General features: G+C 40.9%; 1 protein-coding gene across 1 annotated transcript in view; it reads right to left on the reverse strand.

The window, feature by feature from the left end:
* Positions 1-218: 218 nt before the first annotated feature.
* Positions 219-12500, reverse strand: part of gfra2a (GDNF family receptor alpha 2a) — a 54679-nt gene continuing 42397 nt past the window's right edge. Inside the window, exons 7-9 of the mRNA XM_083554296.1 lie at positions 7593-7708; positions 3203-3256; positions 219-3005 (exon numbers count right to left, since the gene is read on the reverse strand). Of these exons, the coding sequence (XP_083410422.1) occupies positions 2883-3005; positions 3203-3256; positions 7593-7708 (293 nt within the window). The 3' untranslated portion in view covers positions 219-2882. The remainder of the gene's footprint in view (positions 3006-3202; positions 3257-7592; positions 7709-12500) is intronic.

Genomic DNA, 12500 nt, shown 5'->3' on the forward strand with positions numbered 1-12500 from the left:
GAATAATTATTTAAATTGTTCTTGAATTGCATTATGTAAATTGTAAGATGTTCTGGAAACATTTCTGTGCTTGAGTGAGCGAATGATTACCGAGCGTTACACTTTATTTGAAATTAGTCCCGCCCACTTTGCATGAAAAAGGGAGAAATAAACATGTATAGGAGACAAGCTGAAACAAACAAACAAACAGCATCGAAATCAAACAGGAGAGAACTCAGTTCAGTTTAATACGTGAGATTTTATTGGTTTTTATTCAGAGAAGACGTTCGATCATCTTTCAGACCTTCTTGAATATGAGGTGGAACATGCTGTCATTCCAATTGAGGTCATGTCAAGGTCATTTCTTTTTCATTTCTTGTTTGGATCATAGTTTAAAGCATGTAAATGAGAAAGAACAAACAAAAACAAACAATCGAACAAAAAGTCACACTTCATTCATGGACAAGTTGATGAGGTTACATGGTCTAAATGAAGAATCTGATTAATATAAAGAAAAAGCAAATGGACATTTTTTTTTTTTTATAATATACTTCCTGTTTTGTAAAGCAAACTTTTTTTTTATCCCTTTACGTGGAAAAGCGCTTCAGCTTGACATCGACTCCACACGTACGGATGCGTTAGACATCGAGATGAACCCTTTTGGTAATTGTTCTGCATTTTTTTTTTTTTTTTTTTTGGAATATTGATATATACACAAACGTTCATTGGTTCGAGTCTGTTAATTTTTTGTAATCTCGGGTCCTCCGGCGCCTCCCACGTGAACGATGACGGAAAAAAATAAGGCCACGTAATAAGATTGCACATAACTGGATAAACACAACAAGATTATTTCTTTTTTTTCTGTAGAAACGTTAAATATGATGTTACACCATGGCGGCTTGCGCAGTTCGTAAAACCACATCGTCGCAAATTTCCTTCAGCAAGCCGCAAAATCGCTCAGATTCACAGCGACGTTCCCGTTAGGTGTTTGTTCGGCAGACAAAAGTCTGTCTTGCTTTTCTTGTCCTTTTTTGGCCGAGTTGCCGTGACGACAACTTTAATTGTATCCAAGCATTTTCATTTTCCTGTGTTCTTTTTTTTTTTTTTTTTATGAATTCTTCAGGAAATCCAGATGAAACTGGTCCCATCATGCAGCGATCAGTTCTCCTCTCAGCTCCTCTCAGCTCCTCTCAGCTCCGTTCCCTTCAGTATCCCCAGGTGAGAATTATAACATCGACGTTCAGCACAATCATTGTTCTTGACTTGAAGACTTTCCACGTTATAATTTTGTACACTTTAAAAGAAGAAAATCAGATTTTAAAAGGTTTAAATTATACACGTGGGCGGCTCCATTAGCATCGCAAGCCCACTTCAAGCCCGAGCGAGTTCTCTGAGCGGTCACTCCTCTCCATTCCTTCACACTATTCATCTTTCTTTTCTTTTCCTTCACAAGAATCTGTCAGGAACGAGAGAGCCGTCAGCCATGCCGCGTTCTCGCCAAGACAGGATACGGATTTATACTTCAAACACTTCACGTGGAAAAAAAGCATTACGATGAAGGTAATTAGTCTCGACTGACAAACAGGAAGTGACAAAGAGAGGAAAAAAGAATCATCAAAGCAAACTGTCTGGAAAAAGGAACAGGAGAAATATGCTAAGAACATTTGGATGTTCCAAAAGTTCAGGTTTTTACTGCTGGATGAAGCTCCAGTTCTCAGTTCTTAGATCATGCTGAAGAAGAGCTGAAGATAGGGATGAGCTTTCTCCAAGATGGTATAGTTTAGCTGTAAGTATCTCCTTAATGTTGCATTCCAGGGATTCTGGGCATCCAGGTCTTCTCAAAAATGGTGGATTAAAAAAAAAGAGCAGCTGAAGAAAAAAGCAATTTGTACAACCAATCCTTTTTAATGAATCCATCCAGTGTTGGAGAGCTCTCCATGTTCTCCACAGAATGGAGATTCTGATTCTGCATTCCAGACAATAATGCAGCCTTTGGCCATCCTCAAAAGACCTTTTCAGGGCCTTGATTTGTTTCTTCTGAATGATTGAATCTGTGTTGGTTCACTCTGGGTTGGATATGGACCCAGTTCTGCTGAGGATGCTATGATCCATTGAGATTAGGTGGGATGAAAAACACTGATGGATGTCTTACTCAAAGACAACACTCTTTAGGGTCATGATAGAACCTTGTTTTCTCAAAATGATGGAATCAAAATCTTGGAGTGAATTCATTATTCCTTATTTGGAGGAATTTGCACGATCTTGATGTAACCCCATTTTTTTTTTGGTGGTGTTTAGGGTCAGAACAGAGCTCTGTGTTCCTCAGAATGTTGAAATCCAAGTTTAAAGACCTCTCAACAATCTGTGGTCCTGGGTGGAGGAGGAGCTTAAGGGCATAATTAAATAATGATGATATTTGTACAGGTATAAAGATCTGGCAGCACCCTGTGCTCCTCAAATGCACTTTCAGGGTGTAGATGGAATTTGTGTGTGGGTAACATTATGGCTGTGATACAATATTCAAGGTTCGAAATGGAAGTTGGAGGCATGTTGGAGGTTTTTCAGAAGAGACTGTACAGTTTTACCAAAAATAAAAGCTAAGGAGACTTTTTTAGAAAGTTCATCCTGCTTGACATTGAGGCAAAGTCATCATTATAAACTTACTTGAACATCTAATGACTGCTTTTCTCCTTCCTTTTGTTCTGCACTGGTCTCAGCTGGAGATGCTCTTCATGATTCTCTCACGCTTTAGTTTTGTTCCGTTTATCTTTTTTTTTTTTTTTTTTTGGTAAGAAATAACATTGCAGTATAGAGAGGACACACAGACAAGCGAAGTGATTCTGGATTCTGGTGGAGGGTCCAAGAAAGTCCCTCAGGGTGAGGACTTCAGGTAGAGCTGAAGTTCAGAGGGTGATGTTTTCCAAAGCCAAGATCAGCAGGAGTATCCAGGCCTGGATGCAGAGCTTCAGTCTAGCGCTCCAGTTTGAGGTGCTCCACTCGGGGTTCTCCTCAGGTCTTATTGGCTCCTTCAGGAGCGAGAAAACAGAATGGATCAGTTTATTGAGATATTGTGATGAACAAAAGTCTAAACCCAGAACCAGGTACTGATCTTCACACTGATCTGTGTTTATGTTTAAGATAAAAGCTCCTCGAAACAAAACAACTGTTCATAAGATCAAATACTACACGCCCCAAATGTTCTCTGATGTAAATGATGAATTACCTCTTCTTCTTCACAGATGAAGCCTTTTGAGTTGCTGCACTTTGGTTCATTTTCCTGAATAATAATGAAGAAGAGGAAGAAGAAGAAGAAGAAGAATTTTACACTCTAGATTTGATTTGCAATACAGAGATGACTGGATTCCATTTCGTATCAATTCAGTGTCAGTTGTAAAGTAAACATTGTCCCAAAGCAGCTTTACAGAAAGAAAGAAATTAAAAATATTAATTTCAGCATCAATTAATCATCAATTCCTATAAATTCATCTCTAATGAGCAATAATGAGCCACAGCAGTGAATAAAAAACTTCCTGAGATGAACTTTGAGGATGGATTTTGGACTGTAATTACAGTCCAAAATCACAATCACAATCACAATGTTCTCAGGACCACAGTTTCCATGAACAGTTCTGTATTTAAGCACCATCACTGAACCAAAACAATGATGGAGCCGTAATGGAAGAACCTCATGAATCTTTATGTTCTTCGTGTGTTCTACAGCAACCTCATGGATCTTTAGGTTCTTCTTGTGGAACCATCCTCAGCTGTACTTAGTTTTCTTCACTAAATTTATTAATTGTATTCAGTTGTTACTAAAGTGAACTCAGCAGATTAGTAACACTATTGTGACTAGCTGGTTCCCTACGCTAGCTAATCACACACTCCATGCAAAGGCTTATGTCTCACTCTCGCAGCGTCTGATGCATCAGTCGGTCTTCTCAGATAATGGAATATAATTTTCATGTTTGTTCCTCTGGCAGTGAAGAAAAGAGATACTCCTTTTTACCTTCTCCAAAAAATTTTTTCAATCAGACATGTCTTACTTACTGGTGTTTTTGTTTTTTGTAGGTTTTTCCCAGACGCCACTGTTGTACATCAGCTGTGAGTCACGCTGACATTTGCAATAAGACCACTGAGGCTTAGCGGAGATCATCGTCTCTACACACCTAAAATAGAGCATATGCTGCGCGAGCGCCGCGTTTCAACGCAGCTAATTAGCTCTTTCTCTGCTTGCTTTGAAAAAATCCTCACACCTGAGCAAATTCAACAAAAAACCCAAGAAGAACAAAGTACAAAGTGGCGTCCACGCGTCCGACAGGAACACGTCTCGTTAGCGTTAAAACAAACACAAACAAAGAAATTCTGCTGAATTTGTTGCTCTCCTGCTAACAAGCTTAGGAACAGCTTTTATCTGAATCTCCATTTTATGACATCACTGATTTTACTCTGTGTAGCATAAACTAAAAAAAACAAACAACATGCAAGTCTGCTAGTCTGCTAGTCAACTCAAACAATTACAACTAATGTTAATGATTTCATTTCTTACAAGAAACAATCTATCTATCTATCTATCTATCTGTCTGTCTGTCTGTCTGTCTGTCTTTCTTACCTTCTTTATTTCTTTTTACCTGGTTTTATCAAGCCATTATTAAAGATGTGATGAACTTTGACCTCTTTGGTCTTTTAAGCTTTCTTTGCTAACTCATGTAGCATCACATAACTGTGCTGTAGATTAGCTAGTCTAGCTAGCAGTACTGGCTAACAATTTTATTTCCATTGGTTTATGTTTATTTCAGTCGGTTTGAACACAATTTGTAAATCTGAAGTTATCAAATTATTAACTGTATGTTTCCCAATTGGCTGATGAGATTAAGGAAGCTCCTCCCTCTTATATTTAGGATGTACTTACTATCATGCATTTAGTAACAGTTTCAGATTGAAATTTATGCTAATGTGTTATTGCTAACTCTCTAAATCATTCTCTGTGAAGGTCGGTGAAAAGTCTTCGTCTGGATGTTAAGTGGATTTTTTTCTGTAATGCCGAAATCCTCCATCCATCCGTCATCTGCTGTCTCTCCACTTATCTTCCGCTTTTTAAATGTAAAATGGGGGGAGCCATTAGAGCCATGAATCCCCGCTAACGTGAACGCTTTCTGTAAGAGCTGATAAAACACGTGACATCGGACAGGAAATGACATCGTGTCAGATACCAGTTTTTATGATGGTATGTAATGATGAGCTTGAGGGAACGTAATGAGCCCCAGCATTCACACGTCACAGGAATAACGTGACCCGTATTCTCACAGCATGACGTGTCGATTGTAAATATTTTTTGTAGATTAGATCGACGGCTCGGACGCCCGCTGATTAAATGCTAATGAACTCGACGTGATGAAGCGTGTTACACGCGCGCTGACATCTGCGCTAATTCCATCGGTGGCGTCTCGCATTGTCTCACATTGTCTCACATTGTTTTCCTTTCCCCAAACACACATTAGCACGTGCGGAAGCCTGTTCAATTCTTCACACTCTTCACACTGAAAGTGCTGATGGAGTGTGAGCACCTGGACCGCCAGGATTTCAGCTGGCGTTAGCAGAGAACGTTCAGTGCTTACTTCAGTGCGTGGAGTGTGTTCCATGATCATGCAAGATGTTCCACAGTGTCTTAGGAGCGTTAGGATTCTGTATTATTTAATGTAAGACAGGATGAATGTGCTTGACTGATTTACAGACTTTGAAATGGTGTGAAGGAAAACACACCTAAAAAACAAACTCACTAACTGTGTTCAACGCTACGACTTGCTATCAAAAGTTCTGAGATTCGCTCTGTTTACAAGAAAGCACTTTATTTATCTACACTTTCATACTATTATCCTTAAAATAGTCCACTTGTGTAGTAAAACAGCGCCCCCATTGTTCTTCTGGAACGTGTACTGTTGTTCTCTGACGATCATCTTGCACGAGTTGCCGGACGGTTTTGACATTTTCAGGGGTTGAGCTCCTCGAAGGTCTTCCTGATCTTGTCGTTTGCCGAGATTCACGCAGAATTTCACGTTTGCTCCCGGTGATGAAAACGCAGACGTGGGAACGCACGTGGGTCGGAACTGCACTATCTAATTGCTTTACTGACAGTATAATAAATAAAGTGTAACAGAACTCTTTAACACTGAAGTTCTGGAACAGAAGACAAACAGCGGTGAAGTTTGTGTGCTTTAAAAGGCACGATGGTGATGTTATGTTAAGGAATATTAGGAATTTAAGTTCTCATAGTGATGCAACAGCATTATAACGATGTACTTCCAGGCTGTGAAGCAAGCAGGATGTCAGGAGGAACGTCTGAAGGAAACATCACTTTGAGATTTCTGTCAGAGGGAGAGAAGATGAGAGCCAGGAGCATGATCAAGGTTTTTTTTTGGGGTGTCTCTCTCTCTCTCCCTCTCTCTCTCTCGCTCTCTCTCTCTCTCTCCCTCTCTCTCTCCCTCTCTTTTGAAAATCCCGAGCAGGACTGGGAGAGAGTTATGGAGACTGTGAGTTGAGTCGAATCCTCGATGCGCGACTGACAGGCTTTTGAAATGCGGCAGGAAATGTAAAAAATGTCTGCGCTCGGCTCCCTCCAGGCGATCTCTAATTATAAACTTCCTGCATGAATGCTTCTTCTGTCCTGCATTCGCTAATTACCATATCTGCCATAAATTGTGGGCCAGACACACAACCGCCGAGTCAATACTGGCATCTATCGTGCCGTCCCCCTGAGGGTTGGCGAGAGGACACATTTTTCAGCAGTTTCCTGTTTGTATTGTTCTCCTATGCACTCGTTCTTTAACTCGTTTCTCTTTCAGACGTTAATTAGAGGCCCATCACCGCTTCAGGAGGGCTGTTTACCGACAGCCAAAGCAAACACACACTGGAGAAAAGAAGCCAGTGTTTTGTGTTTGTCTGGGCAAAATGCAGAAACAATGGACAAAATGTCAACTCGTTTATTATCTGCTCGGGTCTGATTTGCATTCGCGGCGTGATTAGTCCTCGAATCGGACACGCCGCGCTGATCGAATGCGTCGCCAGGGAAACACTGTGTGTAAATATGTTTTCCCGTTTTTAATAAGATGGAATGTAACGTCGCGAGGAAGCGTGTGTGACGTGCTCGTACACCGGATTCAATGATTACTATCGCTATTAAAATCATTACTTTAAAAGCGAACGAGCATTATTTTATAGGACGCGCGGTTACGCAGTTAGCATGGATTTTTCTCCACAATCTATTGCACTTGGTCTACAATCCATACTTTAAAGAATAACAAGTATTTATTTTAATCTCCTGTTCCTGTTAAAGCAATCTCCCCCAGCTAATTTATTTATTCCATTGTTCCTGGCAACAGCTGGCAGGTTTCCACCATCATACTCATTCGCTCCCAGTTACCAACTGGAACAAAAGGCTTCAAACATAATTGGATGCTGAAGGAGATGTTTCTCCTACTTTATTTGCATTCATGGCCTTTTGAATTACATGAGAAATTAATCTATAAGTAAATTGGCAGAATGTGCTGCTGTTTAAGATAAACCAGGATTAGATCTATGTTTATGATTAGGCTTCATCTAAACAGTGGAACACTCACCTCGTATTCGGGTTTGGTGATGTTGGGGTAGGCAGTAGGGTTAGTGCGAGGAAGATCAGAGTTTGTGGATGCTGTTGTCTTTGGAATGTCTGTCCCGAAGGCCTGAATTGCATTACCTGTGGAAAGATGCAAAGATGCATCCTGGATTAGGATTATTTTTATGAATTGAAGGACAAGGATTTGAGATAAAGCAGTAATCCTACCGCCAAACGAGTGGCTAATACTGATACTCATCCCGTTTTAAATATACTGTGCTGTATTGCTTTTCTTCTCCGCCATGCTAGCAATGTCCACATACAGCGAGGAAAATAAGTATTTGAACACGCTGCTATTTTGCAAGTTCTCCCACTTAGAAATCATGGAGGGGTCTGAAATTGTCATCGTAGGTGCATGTCCACTGTGAGAGACATAATCTAAAAAAAAAAATCCAGAAATCACAATATATGATTTTTTAACTATTTATTTATTTATTATTATTATTATTATTTTTTTTTTTTACCTTTCCACCCCATACAATCAGTAAGAATCCAACTACTAACATGGCCAAGACCAAAGAGCTGTCCAAAGACACTAGAGACAAAATTGTACACCTCCACAAGGCTGGAAAGGGCTACGGGGAAATTGCCAAGCAGCTTGGTGAAAAAAGGTCCACTGTTGGAGCAATCATTAGAAAATGGAAGAAGCTAAACATGACTGTCAATCTCCCTCGGACTGGGGCTCCATGCAAGATCTCACCTCGTGGGGTCTCAATGATCCTAAGGAAGGTGAGAAATCAACCGAGAACTACACGGGAGGAGCTGGTCAATGACCTGAAAAGAGCTGGGACCACCGTTTCCAAGGTTACTGTTGGTAATGCACTAAGACGTCATGGTTTGAAATCATGCATGGCACGGAAGGTTCCCCTGCTTAAACCAGCACATGTCCAGGCACGTCTTAAGTTTGCCAATGACCATTTGGATGATCCAGAGGAGTCATGGGAGAAAGTCATGTGGTCAGATGAGACCAAAATAGAACTTTTGGGTCATAATTACACTAAATGTGTTTGGAGGAAGAAGAATGATGAGTACCATCCCAAGAACACCATCCCTACTGTGAAGCATGGGGGTGGTAGCATCATGCTTTGGGGGTGTTTTTCTGCACATGGGACAGGGCGACTGTATTAAGGAGAGGATGACCGGGGCCATGTATTGCGAGATTTTGGGGAACAACCTCCTTCCCTCAGTTAGAGCATTGAAGATGGGTCGAGGCTGGGTCTTCCAACATGACAATGACCCGAAGCACACAGCCAGGATAACCAAGGAGTGGCTCTGTAAGAAGCATATCAAGGTTCTGGCATGGCCTAGCCAGTCTCCAGACCTAAACCCAATAGAGAATCTTTGGAGGGAGCTCAAACTCCGTGTTTCTCAGCGACAGGCCAGAAACCTGACTGATCTAGAGAAGATCTGTGTGGAGGAGTGGGCCAAAATCCCTCCTGCAGTGTGTGCAAACCTGGTGAAAAACTACAGGAAACGTTTGACCTCTGTAATTGCAAACAAAGGCTCCTGTACCAAACATTAACATTGACTTTCTCAGGTGTTCAAATACTTATTTGCAGCTGCATCATACAAATAAATAGTTTAAAAATCATACATTGTAATTTCTGGATTTTTTTTTTTAGATTATGTCTCTCACAGTGGACATGCACCTACGATGACAATTTCAGACCCTCCATGATTTCTAAGTGGGAGAACTTGCAAAATAGCAGGGTGTTTATTTTGCTCACTGTAGCTACGTGATGCAATGTCCATGTGTGTTTATTATTCCTGTGTTGTTGTAGAGGCTGGCTGCCATGCTGAGGTCAGAGCAGAACATCGATGGCATAGTCACAAACAAGGGTTAAGAGTCACGATACACAAGCGATTCAGTTTGATTTACATTTTGGTAAATGTTATTAATGTATGACCTTCTTAAATATTTACCTTTTTATCTCGTGAAGGAATTATTAATATTTATTTGGCTCCTTAGAGTCAAAGAAGGAATATCTATGAGACCCTATTCCTGAAACTCTGCTCACTCAGGCGTCTAACAGTGGCGGCTCGGCCGTGCCGGGGGCTGAACCCCCAACCTTATGACCAGTAACCCAGGGCCATTACCGCTGAGCCACTAGTGCTCTAATGTCAGACTCTCACTTCTCTGGTATTTCTCAACAAATTCATTCTCTTTCTTTGATTTTCCGATGATTCTAGTCTCCCAAAACCCTCCTTTTTGAGCATCCATTGTTCCTTAATTCCCTACTCTGGCTTATTCAATTCCACCCCCTGATAGACAAAACGATGTGTTTCTCAGCATGTCTGAGCTTATTCATCAAATCTACATAATGGCAGGAAATTCCCGAACCCGAATCCCTCTGTGTGGTTTCTTACAGACAGTGAAGACTTTCATAGACACCAAACACAGTCTTTACTGTCATACATAAAAGTACAATCGAGGTGAATCTCTGCCTCAGTATATCATAACTTTCTAGGAAGCCAAGGTCAAAGATGATTCATTACCCCTGGAGCACATGTGGAGCAAAGTGCCCTGGTCAGGGGGTCCAACAGCGTATTAGACGATTACGTCTGAGCTATGCCTTACTCAGATCTGATCAATAAACCTGGTTTCTTTAATACAGTAGAGTGAAATTATTTGCTTCACAAACCCCAAGTCTGTTAGAAACTCAAGGTCAGAGTTCAGAGTTATAACCTCCATGATCTGGTCTATAGATCTGGTTTCTTTCATAGACAGACAGACTTTATTGTTACATTTTCATGTACAGTAGTGCAGCTTGTTAGGAAGTCAGGGTCAGGGCAGAGGGCAGCGTGATGGGGTGCCCCCGGAGCAGGATAAAGGTTAAGAGCCTTGTTCAAGATACCCAGTGGATCTCTGGCAGAACTCTGGGATTCAAACTAGGAACAATTGCTTTGAATCTCAATTTCTCTAGACAAGCCCCTGCTCTACTGTGGACCCTCAGTATCTATAAGAGGTTTGTTGAGCGTTACAAAACACCCTTTATAGACAGGATCTTAGACTCACACATGCCGTCCATCTGCTATAGATCTGTTTTCTTTTATAGACAGCTCTATTATTACATTTATAAATGGAGTAGAGAAAAGTCTTTCTTTGCATGCTAATGGCAGGTTCGTGGAGGAACTATAATTTATAATTACAACCTTCAGCTGTGATTGTTCGCTGTGCTTTAATTGTGGATTTACATATATTTAATGGAAGACCAGAATACGATGGAATGCAGAGCGGGTTTTGCTCAAATGCAGTGGATGAGAGGTGGGCCGATACGCACTTCACTCTGGCCAATACCGCTGCTGATATTCAGAAATCAGGGCAGCCGATTATGATACCGATATTTTTTAGCTGATGCGTTTGGGCGATTCCCACCTTCATCTCATTCAATCTAACAGTTAATTGAGGAGAAGTGATACGGAAAATTACTTCAATGAAACATGTTTTGATTATTATTTTGGTTAAAGGCTCACTAAAAAAAACAGTTCCAAAAGTTGCATCATATTTAACTAATGATTAAGAACGAAGAATGATGGCTGTAGGACCACCAGGACGTCTGGTGGTTTTTGAGCATCGCTCAGCTTTACTTTCTCGGTGTGTTCATTGAAGCAAACGATGACGGAGTAAAGAGAGAACGCACAGACACTTTGTATTCTTGCTCTCATCTTTGCAACAGACGTGATTAAAAAGAGCTTTAGGACTCTGGATGCAAATGTTGATTGCGGCAGGTGTAAACACTACAGTTTTAGCTCTTCCGCTTTCCCTGTTTGGATAAAGAATACAGACTACTGCCACCTGCTGGTATGGAAGAGTTCTGTTCTCTCACGCAAGTGCAGAATGTACATGCATGGTTTAGTGTGTCAGATGCACCAGTCTAATAATCGGTCGATGCTGATTAATAAAAAAAATGCCTAAAATTGGGCCGATTAATCGTAATTTTGATAAACAGAACAGCTTTTTGAACCAATAAAGCACCGAGTTCATCCATTTTACTACAGAATTTGTTATGCTTCCGAACACAACGGCCGCTAACAGAGCAGCACCGCCTGAAGCAGTTGGGGTTTTAAGGCACAGTGGTGGTCTTGTTCATCCTCAAGAGTCCACAAACTATCACTTTTAGCATACTGATGTTTGAAGGAAACCCACATGATCCGTGTTCGATTTTCATTTCCAAAAAGTTACATCCTTCTGATCTTGATTAGACTTATTATTAGGATATCATTATTTTGTCCAGATGTTGTTCCTGGAAATGGTTTATGGATCTGCCTGTCCCACAGTGTTTGACCCCTGAAATGAACATCAGCTCAGATTTCTCCTAACTGACACACTCTGAGTACACACTCATGTCCTGAGCTTTGATTCTAAACCGCCGTGATCCATTACGCCTTCATGCACTTACAGCAGCAGAGTCCATCAGGAATATTCGACTGTCAGACGAGGAACGAAGCAGAACAAATCCAGAACATAATTATCCCCTGTGTGGCTCCAACAACAGCTTCACTTGTCATTCGGTGAAGCCATGAGGGACATGTAACACTTTAAGCTCTTTGAACAGCCCCTACAGGTGTTAAATAAACCAAATGTGGTCTTCACAGGTCTAAGGGTTTTACCAACCAAAAGAGGGTTCTGTATTTTTGGAATGACCCATTAAATGTTCGCCTCACCGACATATACACACACATATATATTTCTTTTTTCCTGTGGTTTGGTCTCCCATCCACATGTGGGTCACAGAAACTTTTTGCTCGTTCTTTCGCTAGTTTAAACAGTCTAACCTCTTTTTACATTAACAGTAAAAGCAGGCTTGAAATGCTTTAACATGATCTGCATCACTTCCTGTTTTGATCCATTTTCACCTCTAAACTGTGTTAG

Source organism: Silurus aristotelis (assembly GCF_946808225.1).
Source record: "Silurus aristotelis genome assembly, chromosome: 11".
NCBI lineage: Eukaryota > Metazoa > Chordata > Actinopteri > Siluriformes > Siluridae > Silurus > Silurus aristotelis.